Genomic DNA, 15,364 nt, shown 5'->3' on the forward strand with positions numbered 1-15,364 from the left:
GGAATCCGGGGAGTTGAGAGGAGTCCCCAGAGGAGACGGGAATTGATCCAGAAATAGGGGGAAGTCCCGGCAGAAGGGGGTCGTATAGGTATTGGAGGATAAAACTGCTCTGGAACTCTCCTTCGCATAGTAGGCCAATAATTGTCAAAAGGCACCTAGTCAGTTTTAAATATACTTGTTACAAAAATATTTAATTTTTATTCTCATTGAGAAATGCCCTTTTAAAAAGCTTTTAAACAAGGCTTTCTTTTTTGCATGTTGTTTCACCATTCTTGAGACAGCTTCAATTTTTTCCACATTTTCCAACTGGAATACAAAAGATCAAGGGCAAACAAGAATAGAGTCTGATGTCCATCTCTCCAAAGTAGTTGTGATACCTTTGATCTCAACAATCAAGAAATGATTGTGATAACTAGACCATAATACAGGTATAGTGATACCCAGTGACCACTTCTCATCAAATTAAGTGTCCGTTGTGTAAGCATATAGGATCCAGTCGCAAAGCATTTTCAAGCACTAAAAAAACCTGCCCCTTTGAGGGTTAACCATTCAAAATCAAATGGCAACGCATAGTCTCCACAGCTGGCACATGAAGTGAGGGTATACACTAAGTGAAACAACACAGGCTGCAGATTCTTGAAAAATGTTTGTAATTCTGTTTGATCTCCACATTTGTTTATTCATCTGAATCAGCCCGTGTGACATATCATAGGGCACAATAAGTTTTGTTAAAGGGTTACAGAAATAGAAAACAATTAGTTCGCGTGAAGTACTTCAAGATAACAAGAAATATGTAACCATCTCAAAAACATCATAAATTTAATGTTTACCCCATTAATTGTGACCGCAAAATGAATAAAACGATCCTGCGTTTCCCTGCCCACCAAAAATAACCTGTAGGCTGTTCATGCTCCCAGGCTGATTGGATGAACGATGCATCTACAGTGCACGTGTACATAGCACACAGTACATGCAGTATTAAATGCTTGCAATAGATCACGTTGTGTTTGATGTAGCTTGGCCGACAGGGCAAACACTCTCTCAGTTCAAGAAATACACGGTGGGACTGTGTCTTTTAATTTCTACTTTGAACTGAGATGGTGTTTGCCCTGTGGGCCAAGCTACATCGAACAAAACGTGGTCTATTGCAAGCTTGTGATACTGCATGTACTGTGGCAGTGTATATGTATTGTTCTGGCAATGATGTCATTCAATCAGCCTTGGAGCGGGAAATGATTGTTTTCTATTTCTGTAATCTTTAAATGTTCTAATTTTTTTTTAATCAAAAGATACTGATTGACTCAATTAACTTTAGTTCAGCCTCCTCTGGGACACCAAAAATTGCCGCTCAGAGGAAGCACTACCCACAGAAAAAAAAACACTAAATATGGCATGAAGCTGAAATCAGCAACAAAATCCACTGGTACATGTACAAATTTCTTAAAAAGGTTACATTACCCTCTGGAAAGGGGTGCACTCCATCCATCTGCTAGAAGTTAGCAGTTGATTTGGCACACTGATTCCTAACTTACGCTGTCATAACTTACACACGCCGTACATGCTCAATCAATTTTTGTGAGTGTATGCCATAGTAAAACCTCTCCATACTATTTAGCATCGCCCGAATGTAAGTGGAACACAGAATAATGTAGTGCATCTGTACCCCGTATACCATGAGGTTAAAGGCTAAGTGGTATACAGGACACAGACACACTACATCATTCTAAAGAGGGTGCACCATACAGGCTGCCCAGTAATTGAGTTCACTCCGTGTCGTACCTCAGTAATTGTCATAATTTGAATCTTTTAGTGCAGCCCTGAGATTACTAGTGCTTGTGGAATCTTCCGAGAGTCTGCATAGCTTCTACTGGATCATTTGTACTGACAAGTACATTATGTGCCTCATTTTATCAACCAATGTCACTATTACCTCGGCAACGAACTCGGCAACTATTTTAGTATCAGTGAATTGGCACCCTCCATTTGTTGTTATTTTGTATATTTATGTACTATGCCTTGATATCGAAATGGGGCTTGTTATTAAATATTCCAGAGACATGCTGTTGTCTATAGCAAGGACCGCAACAATAACGAAAGGTAACAGGAAACCTGTAAGTTTGGACATAAGAAGGAAACTCTGTAATTTGAGCATCTCCAAACACACTAAGCGTGGATGTAGAGCAGGACGGTACATACAACGGAAAATACTGAGCAAAATCACATGGAGAAAGCTATTTATCTCTGAAACAACCAACCAACTGCGTAGTGTCCGTTTTTCTGATCTGGTGCATACAGTAAAAAGAGCAGACCTCAAAAAAGAGTAGTAAGGATGGCACTGATAATTAGCCAGGATTACCCTCAGTGTTCATTTGCTGTCCTTGATCTCTCAACAATAAGATAGATGAATTCAGATCCCTCGTACTGAACTTGATAGTGGACATGGCCATAGTTGCTGAATCATAGATCTCTCCCCACCTACCAGATGGACATCTCCGAATTCAGGGTTTCTCAAATGTTTACACAAAGCAGATCTGACAAGAGAGGCAGTGGCGTTGCTCTATATACACACACTGATCTCTATGCTCAACTTGTTAAAACATCAACATTTCACCAAAGCTTGAGGTTGTATGGATCCAAGCCCCACCAAAAGGTTACCACGCACTATTAGCTCATTAACCCTAACCCCCTAGGGTGTGTACAAAATCATATTGAAATTGGAGGATTTGAGACTGTTAGGTTATACACTGCACCTGCAATTTTTGTTAACCTAACAGCAAACCCACATACTGACAAACTGTTCAATCATTTACCATAAACCACAGACCAGCTTCGTACTCATTATCCAGCAGCAGGTATCATTCTTCATGGTGATTTCAACAGACTCCACTGTGTCGGGATAAAGACCTCAAGCAAGTCATTGATTCACTAACTTGCAATGATGCAATTCTTGACGTGATAATGACCAATATGTTAGAACAGTATGACAAACCTCTGATTACCTCACCAGTAAGCATGAGTGACTGTACCAGCATTCTGTGACAACCAGCAAAGCATTAACCTGAGCCAAATAAAGTTGTCATACATGTGATGAGACCACTTCCTGATTCTTGTATCTGAGACTTTGGAAGATGGGTAACTAACCATCAGTGGGAGGAAGTACTCAACGCTGTGACTACTGCACAACTACTGACGGCTAGGACCAGTGGCATTCCTGTCCATGATCAATGACGCAGCATCAAATGTTTCTAGTAATCGATGGAAGTATGTGGATGATATAACACTTGTAGAAACATCTAACATTCCCACACCAAGCCACATGCAGCGTGATTTGCATCAAATTGAAGAGTGGTCTATCTCCAATCATTAAAGCCAGTATCCAAACAAGTGCACAGTAGTGAGGGTGTATTTTGAAAAGCAAGTACCACCCATGAATCAGCTTACTCAAAATTCCAGGACTTGTGCTCTAGTCTGATCTAAGATGGGACGAGTGGTTCTCCTAGATTACTTCTAGGACTGGTAAGCAATTGTACATGCTTAAACTCTTGAAACATTTTGCACTACCTGCAAAAGACCTAGTGACCATCTACAATGGGTAGTCGGACCTACTCTTAAGTACGCTGTACTTGTGTGGATACCATCTCTCACACAACAACAGACTGGGGCTCTTGAGCAACTTCAAAAAAGAGTATGCAAGATCCTCCTGGGGACGCAGTATCACGATTATGAACAATCATTGACTGAACTTGAACTCAACACTCTTTGTAGTAGAAGGGTTGATATTTGCTATAACTTTGCATGTGGTCTACTTAAAAATTATAAGTCTCCTTATACGCCTGCCCAGCCTACATATGCAAATTTCCCCTGTGCCTATTACAGTTCGCTGAAAAGACTTGATTATGCATACTGCCCTTTGACCCGCCACAATGCACTGCGGTCCCACTGCCATGTTCGTCCTTCTTTACTCAGCGCCTATCATTTACGGACGTGTCTTTATGTCATTTTCAGAGTTTCAAGTTCCATACCTTTTGCATTTGTGAACTGACTCGATTTCTGTTTACGAATAAAGAGCGATTCCTTATCTATTTGTAAGAGTGCTTATTTTCGTATTTCATATTTTTGTTGTTCTTTTCTGCCCCTTTTTTTCTGTGCATTATTTACAGGTTTGGGTATGAACTACCAATGTAGTGTGTTGTGTATTCTCATTGTGGTGCATGCGTCCAAATAATAACGGCCCAACGCTGTATGGGTCTGGCTGTGGAGCGGGGCTTGGCGGGCTGCCCCGCTCCTTTGTGGTGCGGTTTTGCGTTATCCGAGTTTAACAGCCTTGAGAGACCCAGTGGAGTGAATAGGCCGGGCTATGCCGCAAAACTACCCCGGACCTTTATCTACATGTATATGATCGGGTTGAGTGAGCTATGCTGCTACAATACCCTTAATTACTGACGACCACTACTGGAATCAATCGGGCTGAGCGTGCTATGCTGCAACACTGTCCTTGATCATCGATGGCTGCTCCATACACCTACCGACCGGGCAGAGCATGCTAGGACAACATTACCTGTGGGCATCGATGCCCACTCCACGTACCCACTGATCGGGGTTGAGCGTGCTGTGCTGTAACAGTACCCTTGATCACAGTTGACCAGAGCATAAGGAGCTGTTAATTTCTGTATGCTGTAGGCATCACTACCTACCACATCACCGAGTGACCGTACTGACCGTTGGCCCAGCGAGGCTCACAGGGTGATGGTCTGCCGTCTGCCCAGGGTCCCTCACTGGCTTCTGCCCGCTCAGAAGCCTGGTCAGTCAACCCCCTCCAAGTAAGCAATGGGTTCCACAGCAGGTTCGTCATGCTCCACTTCTTCTGCCGCAGACGAGTCTGCAATACAACACAGCGCTCAGCCTTACGTTGCATCAGACAATGTCACCCCTTTTGGACTGCTACGCCACAGGGGCTTTTGTCCACCACTCCCCATCCACAGCTCCGGTCTGCCGATGGACTCCTGCCATGGGACCACTGATCCTGACCTGGGATGTTCCTTGCAGGATACAACTGACCCTTCAGGGGACCCACGCCCAGCTATACCTACAACTGCCCCCACACTGTTGAAGGCTAAGAAATGCAAGGCCAAGACATCTTTTTTGGCCTCTTCTTCCTTGTCCACAGCTAAGAAGAAATGCCACTCCGATCCAGATCCACCCCCGTGGATGACGACCCTCCAGTCCCTCTCAGAGAGCCTTCACCTCCCTTGACTGCAAGATAGTCTCCAAGCCTCAACCAGCGGCAACGGCACCCGATCCAAATCCCCTCCCGGCCGTCCCTCCTCCCTCACAAGGGGCATTCTCAGAAGCTGAAGTGGTCTCTGTTGTCCAGCCAGAACCATTCCCCAGTGGGACCCGGCTTCGGATTATGTCGCGGATCGTGGTAGCTCTGTCCGTTCGGCACTGCACTTGGAGTGAGTAAACTTACTCCCCGCTAGACTGGACTGGGCATCTGACTTTCGCCCCCAGTTCCTGTGCTCCGAAGTCCTCTGGTGGTCTCCCTACTACATGTATCAGCGCCTAGCGTGGAAGATGTGTATGGCTCACCAGTCTACTCACCAGGTCGACCCCCGGCCAGCTGCAACGACTGCCACATGTCATGAAATACATCTGTCAGACGAACTTCACAGCGGTTCACTCAGGCATGACTTGGAAGTTACAATGCCTCAGGCCGATGCCCCATTGTTCTCGGTGGCGGCCCATTCAGAGGCGCCATTGAACTATGTGGGCTCTTCACCAGCCACTTTTCGGGCTACAGAACTGCATCATCGCTGTAGTTCTCGAACACCACTTATCACTGTGGCTTTTGGCTAGGGCTATCCAACTAGGGTGCTTCCATCTCAGTTCCCCAGTGGCTCAGCGCGCTTTGACCTATCACGACCTCCATTCCAGATATGCTGCTGACATCCCGGGGTTTTAGGTTCGTCTTTCAGATTCTACGGCCAGATCACCCCACATAAGAAGTGTAAATGCAAGAAATTTTGCTCTACACCTAGGCAAGATATTTCTTGTTCGAGTTTGATGATGCCGGTCTGCTCTCTTGCTTTAGCCAGCCTCCTCAAGTCAATCTCCACTCCCCCGGCGACTGCCCTGGATCCGGATGCCCTGTGTGAGGTTCTTTTTCCGGATCCTCACCCAGATCCGACTTCAGATCCAGTTTCATCTCTGGCTTCACATCCGGCTCCGTCAGTCTGTCTAATACACGACGGCAGCCATTTACACATGTATTTTTGAATTTGCTCTTACTAAATTTATTCAATAACAACAATAATAATAATTCTTCAACTTATCCGGGTTCTACTTAGGACTCATGTCTAGCTCCACCCCTTTGCCTCTGCCTTGATCTGGGGCATCCAGGTGTGCAGGAACTACATGTACACTCTGCCGGGCCGCCTTACGTCATTTGCAGCCCCTGGTGAGTGTGAGTGTGAGTCTCACCCTGACTGCGGCTCGAACAATTGCTCATAGGCCTATCACTACGCTACGCATCAAACTGCCGGCTAGCACCCAAGACTCCCATGCTGGGGGCCAGCTGGGTGGGAAACAGAAATCTGCCCTGCGGGCATCGCTTCACCTTTTTACGGAGCTGTCCCGGTGAATAAAATGCCATACAATCAGCCTACCGTGTGTTTTATTCTGACCATAAGTCTTCCGTTCATTAATGCCTGCGGTAGATGTCATCACCCTACCCTCAGACCCATTAAGCCCTCCGATGTCTGAAACTTCATCATTGGAGGCACTCAGGTGTGTAACAATCAACAGCAATCTCCAGACAGGCCCCCCTCTATCACTAACCGGTGATCACGCCATTCAATTCAGTATCCACGCCTTGAGCACCCTAATTCGCCGAACTTCACATCATCATGAATTATACATGCTCATTTCATCTAAATTATTAAATTATTTCCGACTCTCCATATATTCTTCCACTCAGCCTGGCCACGTCCCACATTGCTTTCCGGACACGAGTTCTTCTGTAGTAGGCATGTCTAAAGTCTCCTGTGACTGATATAAGGTCTGACAAAAGCGTGCCTACTGTCTGCACTAACTTTTGTGAATGGGTTGGCCTGGTTACCTCTTCCAATTGCACCTTGTGTAGTCGAAACGAAAAGGTGGACTTGGCAAGTATTAGCGAGTAAATGAAAATGTTATAACTCTTCAATGTAGGACAACAGTATTTGATTACGGAGTGGTCTTCCATCTTTGGGCACTTCTTACCTGCATTTTTTTATTCTTTCAATGCATACGGAATGACCGTAATTCCCTGTTTGTATGTAATGATATGGCCCAGTGTTGTATCCGTCAACTGAAGGATACAAATGGACGTGTCGAACATAGTACAATGTAACAGGGCTCACTATTATTTTCTTATAATGAATACTTGATCACTGAGCACCTGTCGGCTGGCCTTCCTTTCATACCTCTAGGTCCGGATGTGACTGTGACGATAGATGTGTCACTATTCAGATGGGGTCCTTTCTTGCTCCGCTCCATGTCTCCATGAGACACAGCCTCTCGAGACAAACACATCAACAGATTAGAGCTCCAAGTGGTGTTTATCACTCTCTGCCACTTCCAACGACACTTAGTAGGTCATTGTGTTCGAGTCCAGAGCAACAACTCCACGGCAGTGTCATACATCAAACGCCAAGGTGGCACTCACTCTCCTCGATGCATCGCCCGTCCACACAATGGGAACCAGCAACAGCATAGCAGACATACTGTCAGGGCACCGTCTGACCAACAGGGTGGATTCTTGACCTGAACGTGGTCAGCCAGATTTTGCGGAGATCGAGTGTCCCCATAGAGGGATTTCACATTAGCACCATCTGCACATATCTGCATCGAAACCGAGGCTCTCTGTGTTGAACTTCGTCACATGCACCCACGGAGTCCACACAGTATGTGCAGTATCCGGTTCATACATGTAAGTGTGACGCCACTTCAGTTTAAACCACGCCCACTGCACAAGATACACGACCATCGCAGGTAAGTTAGTTCGTGGTAGATTGCCGTTATTTTTTCTTTTATTTGATTTTTACGTGTCGAGTCATCCTGAAAGACTCTTCCACAAAAATTTGCAGCCTGAAAAGTCTGAATTTAACATACCTTTGTGTATTTTATGTCTTGACTCTTTACTTTCAATTGTCCGATCGTATTAAGAATTGAAGCTGACACATACAGCCTTGTTTTCAAATAAGGAAGCGTGCAGATTGATGCTAAAAGCCTCGTATTGGGATCCATCTATATCGACCTCTTCACTTCTGCTGACAAAACCCATCTCACAAAGTTCCGCAAATAGAACGAGAACCATGTCGGATCCTCCTCATCACTCCATTCTGGCCTTTCCAACTGTTGTTTTCCAAGACTGACAAAACTCCTGGTACAACGGCTGCTGGTCCTTCCAGTCAGAGAGGACATCCTTCTTCAACCCAAGTCAGGGATCCTCCAACCAGCACCAGAGAGTCTTCACTTGACGTGCTTGACGTTGTCCATTGATCCATCAGGACGTCAGGCCTTTCTGCAGACGCTGCATCTATGGCAGCCTGGGGTTGACAACTGTCCACTCACAAAATTTACAACAGCCGCAGACAGCAATTTACTAGATGGTGTGACAACCATGATGTTTCTCCAACCGAAGCTCCTGTGAGTTCCATTGCAGACTTCCTCACGTATCTGTTGTACTCAGGTCTCCAGATTGCCACCATCCGCAACTACTGGTCGGCCGTGGCAGCTGTTCACTCGGGCTTCAGCGATGGATTGACTGTCTCTGACAGCACTCCCATCCACCATCTCCTCGTCCCCATGTCATAGGCCTCGTCTTATCCTGGGACCACCTTTGCATCCTGGTCATACCTCAGCGGAGTTCCTCTAGCTCAAATCCACCAGGCAGCTTGCTGGAAATCTCCCTCCACCTTCACCGAGTGCTGCCTTAAAGTTGTTCTGCAGTGCAAAGCAGCCTATGGCAGAGCAGCCCTGCACTCGGCAGTCCGGACAATGTCCAGCACTGTTCCAGGCCGGATGATGGATACCACGACTTAATAGCAGTTTCTCCTGGTGAGTGCTCGCTCTTGCTACACCCACCCTTATGTTCCTTTTAATAAACTACACTCTCGTCGCTGACCTACCTCCAGGGTTCAGTGCCACTCCGCATGTGTAGGCTGGGCAGGGGTATGTGAACGCAGGAGACTCCTTACCCACGTAAAGTGGGTCGGTCTCCTAGTGATACATACCATTAGGAGACACAACCCACTCTACAGGGGGGAGGAATTTAACTTGTGGTTACCTGAGTTTAGATCACAATCCCATTATGACCTTTTCAGAGGTAATAACCAACTCTATGTTCCATTTTGCAGAACTACTCAGTATAGAAATAGCCCCATTCCTTATCTTGCCAGGCTGTGGAACACAGTAAATATTTGATGGCCCTTCTGTTCACAGGTACACAAATTGTCAATGTGAATGTTTTGTCAATCATTTTTTAAGCAAGATTTGATGAATGTGTTCTTTTAAATTTTGTCTTTCATTTTCCTCTTAGTTATTTTATAGTTGATTTTTAAGGCTGTATACCTGTCAATGTTAATGTGCTCATTATGCTGGGGGAACCATGAGCATCAAGGTTGAGCAAATGTATTACAAAAACCATTTCTGGTCAATGTAAACTTTTTATCCAACAGGATCTTAAGCAAGATTACAATTTTTAAACATGGGTGTTTGTGAGTTTGTTTCTGCATTCAAATGGGGACCTTGAACAATAGAGGACAATAAGGTCCCTGATTGACAGAAGGTCCCCGATTGACAACTTTGTACAAAACATATGGGTGGTCTTCTAAAAAAGTTAAAGTACAAACAAAAGAGGAACAACAGGGGGTCCCCAGTTGCAGGCAAATACACACTTATGTGTGTGTGTGGTTTTTGTTTGTTTGTTTTCTCTGTTCGTCTGTGTAAAAGTCTTTAATAGTGGTATGTTTTACCAGGTTGGTGGAAGGGAGGGTTAATGGTTGTTGTTTAAGATTGTCTCAGTGTTATTATTGTCTTTTCCTTTTATGTGTTTGTTGTGTATTTCTTTTCTTGTAATGTCCTTTCTGGTTCAGCTGGGGGTTTTCTTTCCCTTGTACAAATTGTAACTTATGTTTTAGTAATATGTTATTTTTGTAGGTCTTCCTTATTAATTTAAATGTTTGTAAATAAGAACGCAATGCAGACATTAGGCTTCAAGGTTTCTTATCTTCTGAATAAACCAACAAGGATACAAAATTCAGTGTTCCACAAGCCTAAGCATGATAACGAATTTGTCTTCAAAGATATTATAGGGGCCTATGTAAATAAGTAAATTTTGCAGTTGTGCATTTTCCTCTTAGCTTAAAAAAGCACATTGCATGGAGTTCGAACAACGCGTTACGCGGGGTTTGACATGGACCGTGTAACACAGTTTATGTCACACGGGTTGTTGCCAAGGATCGACCAATCAGAATTGAAAATTCAAGTTTGCTTTAAAGATAGATACAGCTATAATGATGGTTGGTGTCTGCAGAATCACAAAAAGTTTAGCTGCGTTAAATCATTAGCAGCAATGTGAATTATAATAATGATGCATCAGAGTTGCTGACTCGAGTCATATGACTTGGACTCGAGTTGGACTTGAGTCACTATTTTTGTGACTTGTGACTTGATTTGTAAATACCAGCTTTGTTTTGTGAATTGACTTGGACTTGCAAAAAATGACTTGTTAAAGGAACCAGGAAACAGAAATATTTTTATAAATTTTACTAAAACCCTTGAAATTGCATCTTTAGGTTTCAATTAACCTTATTTCAAAGTTTTGTTACGCAATTTTAACCCATATTTTGATGCTTTTTTGTTTTATGCTAATGCATATTTGCATATTTATGAGCAGAACTATGATCTCATCCAAAGCACTGAGCTTACATGTTGCACTGATTTGTGCACAGGAAATTTCAAGATTTTTTAACCACTGCAATAGGAGGTTTCATTTTCTTTGGCAATTTATTGCTGCGTAAGTATATGGCAATAATCCTGCAAAATCCTTTTCACAGAAATGTTCCCAGATAGCAAATTTGGGATTCACAATTTGAAAATGAAAACATCCACCCTGAACCATGTCTTTCTGGATTTACATCAAGGCAAAAGCGCCCTCACTTATCCAGAAGTGCTTGGTCAATTTTCAATGTTTGAAAAAGTGCACCATTCAGTTCACGTAACTCAAAAAAGATGTCAAACAGTCTTCATAAATGGAAGAAGTGATTCTAAGAAAAATTCATTCCCTGGATCCTTTAACAACCCAAGTCAGACACTACTCAACCGGCCCCATATATTTTTTAACTTGTAACTTTGTAAGTTGATGCCTGGTTCTTTTTGCTTGGTACAGCTGGACAAAATAATATGCAGATTAACTTGTACTTGGACAAAGAGACTTGTGATTTGACTTGTGTTTAGACCAAATGATTTGTGACTTGACTAGGACTTGCATATAATGACTTGTGACTTGACTTTGACTTGCAAAATATGACTTGCTGCCACCTCTGTGATGCATACAACAGTTAATGATAATAATGATACATTTATACTGTGCCAATTCCATCATGATGCTCCATGGCGCGCTTTACAGTATTTAGGACATTTAAAACTAGAATTATCATGATAAGTGTAAGAATTAGGTCTATATACAGGGTTATTCAAATTTAATGAAGTATGTGTACTAAAAGAGGCCAGGTAAAGAAACCCTTCTTTCCCCAATTACAACCTTTAAACAACAGGTGACAAGACCTGTCTTCCAAACAAATGGAATGGGAATAGTTTTCCCATTTATAGCCGGGGAAAAAAGGGTTTCTGCAAATATCTTTTGTGCCGATTTCAGAAACACTCATAATGTATAAACCCTCACAGCCCTCAATCCTTCACCTGTTGGAGGATTGAGGACTGTTAGAGTTAATGATATGCCAGTGTTCCCAAAACGTCTCAGAGGGATACAGCTGTAAACAGGGTGTATCTTCACATATGAGTGTTGTAGTAGAGGCATGCTCAAAATGCAATGTTCTTGTCCACCACGTTGATTGTTTCATACATCAAGGTTTAGTGCATGATTTTGTGTGTTTTTGTCATAAAATAAAACTTGTATTTTTGGACAGGAATCTCATACACTGAGACTTGGTCTTGAGGTTTCTCACTTCACAAAACATGTCCTCTCTTCCTCTCACTCAGAGCAGACAAAATTTAATTCTCTGTTTAACATTAATTTGTTTTTGATGCTTGAAATCTTCCATCATGTGCCTCCAGTAAAGCTTGAACCACTGATCAAATGTTTTACTTTGTGTATTTAAAGGTCCTTAAGCTTTCAAATTTTGGTGGTATTGTTTGGTATCATTTGCAGACTAAACATGTGTTTGGAGTCAGATCCATCCCCTGAAGAGCTGACATATCCTAATGTGATGTGTCGCAGTACAACACGGAAATCACCTATAAATACACGAGCCATCATGGACTTCAACTTCAGTGGAGCTCCCCAAGACAGCAAGCCATGCATTGTTCATCTTATGCTGGAGAATATAGGCACAGTCCCCACTGAATGGTCAGATATCTCTTTCACATGTTTTTCTTTCTTTAAATAGTGTTAGACTTTGCAAATAATGAATCATTCACCGTCAAATCAATGCCATTTCAAATACTATCACTGGACTTCATTCTTTCTTAAGACTGCCTTGGGCAGCATTACAAATAGATTTACGGAATGTTGCCTATAATAATCTACCTGCATATACATATTTACACTCTCACACAAATCAGAGCTGTGATGGTTCCCAAAAGGAGTTAAAGAGAAACAATGCGAAAAGGCTTCGATTCAAATTGGCAAAGACAAGAAACACCTGAGCTCATTCAAAATGAAGAATCTTCAATTATTGTCCTGTGAGCAGGGGAACAATGAGTGTTGATACTCATTAATGCTTTGTACTATGAATTGAATTTGATTGATTGTTCAGTGTTGGCTAGCAATGTATATGTGTGTTCAAGCTTTAGCTTTAGTCCTGGCCCAGGTCTTATACAACTTAGATGGAGGCATAACTGTTTTCCTTTCCCTCACGTACACATAACATACTCATGACATCACATGGCCATTCAGTCACCAACTACGGATTGTAGTTTGTACACACTCTTAATACCTCAAAAATCCAAATGGATTTTATATATGCAAATTCTTATTTTAGCTATGGAAATCTATAGTGAATTCAAACTATTAATGCTCTTGATATGACTGTATAAAATGGGAGTTTCTAGTGATTGATCCATTTTCTAAATTGATACTCAAATTGTCGTACTCAAATAGCCATTTTCAACAATGGTTTCTGTGTGTACTTAAACTGAAAGTTGATTGGTGATTAGATGTGAGCATACTGTAAATGCTGAAAGAGTGAAATTCAGTGAAAGCGTTGCAATGCCAATTTTAAAAGAAAACTGCTAAGACAAATGATGAGATTTTATTTACAGTTAAAGTAAATAATAAAAAAATATGAAATCTAGATGCAGTCAAACATTGAAAATAAGAGTGCCACTAAAACAACATCACGTTTATCATTACAAGTTGTAGGTCCTCAAGGTTTTGTGTTCATTATTTGCCATTACTGATAATGTTAAGGTTAGTGTTAAGATAGTGTTAAGGTACCTGTTATAAAAGTCATGTGTCAAATCCCAGTGACCTTATCACTAGGTATTCAATTGCAATTCAATCCAATATTGGGATTTTAAATAACAACTTTTAAAATGAAAGTGAAATGAAAGGAGTAGTTCACTTCAGTTGGAAATATGTTGTTACCACCAAACATAAAAAACCAAATTGAACAGGACTTGTATTTATTAGGTAGCAAACACAGAGCTATTTCAGTGACCTCTTTTGGGTGAACAAAAATGACTATTATCCGTGCCCACATTTGTTGTAATAATTTAATGGGCATGTATGTGTACCATAGCACAGTTGTGCACACTTTTTTTGCATCATACATTAGAGAAAGCCATAAAAATACATGTGAATGAAACAAAGTTAATTACTCATTAAGGCTGGTTTACCACAAATCAGTATCATTCCTCTACACTTTCTATTCATGTGTTTCCTCAAAAATAATACAATACGGCACAAATCCAATATAGGTCTACTTAGTAAGCACAACAATTTTGAACAGCATGACAAGGCTGAGAGAGGGCATTAGAACAAATCTTTCTTAATAACACAAATCTACGTTCCCTAGCTAAGGTTGTCCAAAAGAATTTTAAAAAAATCTTGTTATGTTAAGGTAAATTGAACAGAATGTTAAAATATGGAGAATTAAAAACAAAAATTAATAATGAGCTGATGACATCATGATGTCATTCCATTTTTCTCACATAACACATTTTGGTTTATACCTTTAGTTCCGGAGATATTAGCTTGTAAAAGTTTGGACTCTGTTGGCTTATCACGTGACTTCTGGTGACATCATGATGATGTCATGATTTAGCATACATCTCCAAACAGTAGTCTGTCATGCCACGTTTGAAGGGAATTAGGAATAGAACATCCCTGTCCTGTATCATTTTAATGGGAAGAAAATATAAAAACAAGAATAAAATAAATCAAAAGAAGACAATCATAAGAAAAACAAAAGTTGTTTGGACCATTTCCCAAAACAGCTAAAAATTTAAAGAGGACGTCAACCCCCAGAACATCCAAAATGGTGTACTTTCATTGTTGATGGCATTTCTTATCATATATGAGCTTATAATAATTAAATGTGACAAGTTCAACAGCTGCGTCTACCACATTCACTGTAATCCTTGTCGGTTGTTAAGAGTACACAGTAAAGTTTACATTCTGAAAAAAAAATTAGACAAGTTTTTAAGAGAAAAGTGCCAATTAATATAATAGGGAAGTAAATGAAAAAGTGTCAAGAGTTGTTCAATATATATGTCCCCAGTGTAAATAGATAAAGCAGAAATATTGCAGGAGATCATAAAATGTGAAACAATTTTCACTTCCTTGAGAGCAAAATTCATTTAGGTGTGTTTTGGTGCATTTACTTGTACCAGTACTTGTGTATTGCCATTTGCATGAAAGTCATTTTGTGTTCACAATTTGTTTTTGGACAGGTCATTTTCATTCCCTGCTGATCTTCAGCTTGAGCTTGAGTATTGGGCGGAGACAGGAGATTTTGATGCTGATGAATTACATGAGGTTTGAAAGAAAATATTATGAGGAATTTGTATCATTGTCAATATGTAATAAAAGTTGTAGCTGTAGCTGTAATAGATTCAGCTATAATGGCATTTCTTATCG

At 41.6% G+C, this 15,364-nt stretch overlaps 1 protein-coding gene across 4 annotated transcripts in view; it reads left to right on the plus strand.

Moving 5' to 3' along the window:
* Positions 1-15,364, plus strand: part of cfap65 (cilia and flagella associated protein 65) — a 340,657-nt gene that overhangs the window by 251,280 nt on the left and 74,013 nt on the right. For all 4 annotated transcript variants that reach the window (XM_022246076.2, XM_022246058.2, XM_022246112.2 and 1 more), the window contains exons 23-24: positions 12,434-12,631; positions 15,178-15,262. In XM_022246076.2, coding sequence (XP_022101768.2) covers positions 12,434-12,631; positions 15,178-15,262 — 283 coding nt within the window. The remainder of the gene's footprint in view (positions 1-12,433; positions 12,632-15,177; positions 15,263-15,364) is intronic.

Source organism: Acanthaster planci, linkage group LG03 (genome assembly GCF_054643075.1).
Source record: "Acanthaster planci isolate LZ-2023a linkage group LG03, COTS_SCS, whole genome shotgun sequence".
Taxonomy (NCBI): Eukaryota; Metazoa; Echinodermata; class Asteroidea; order Valvatida; family Acanthasteridae; genus Acanthaster; species Acanthaster planci.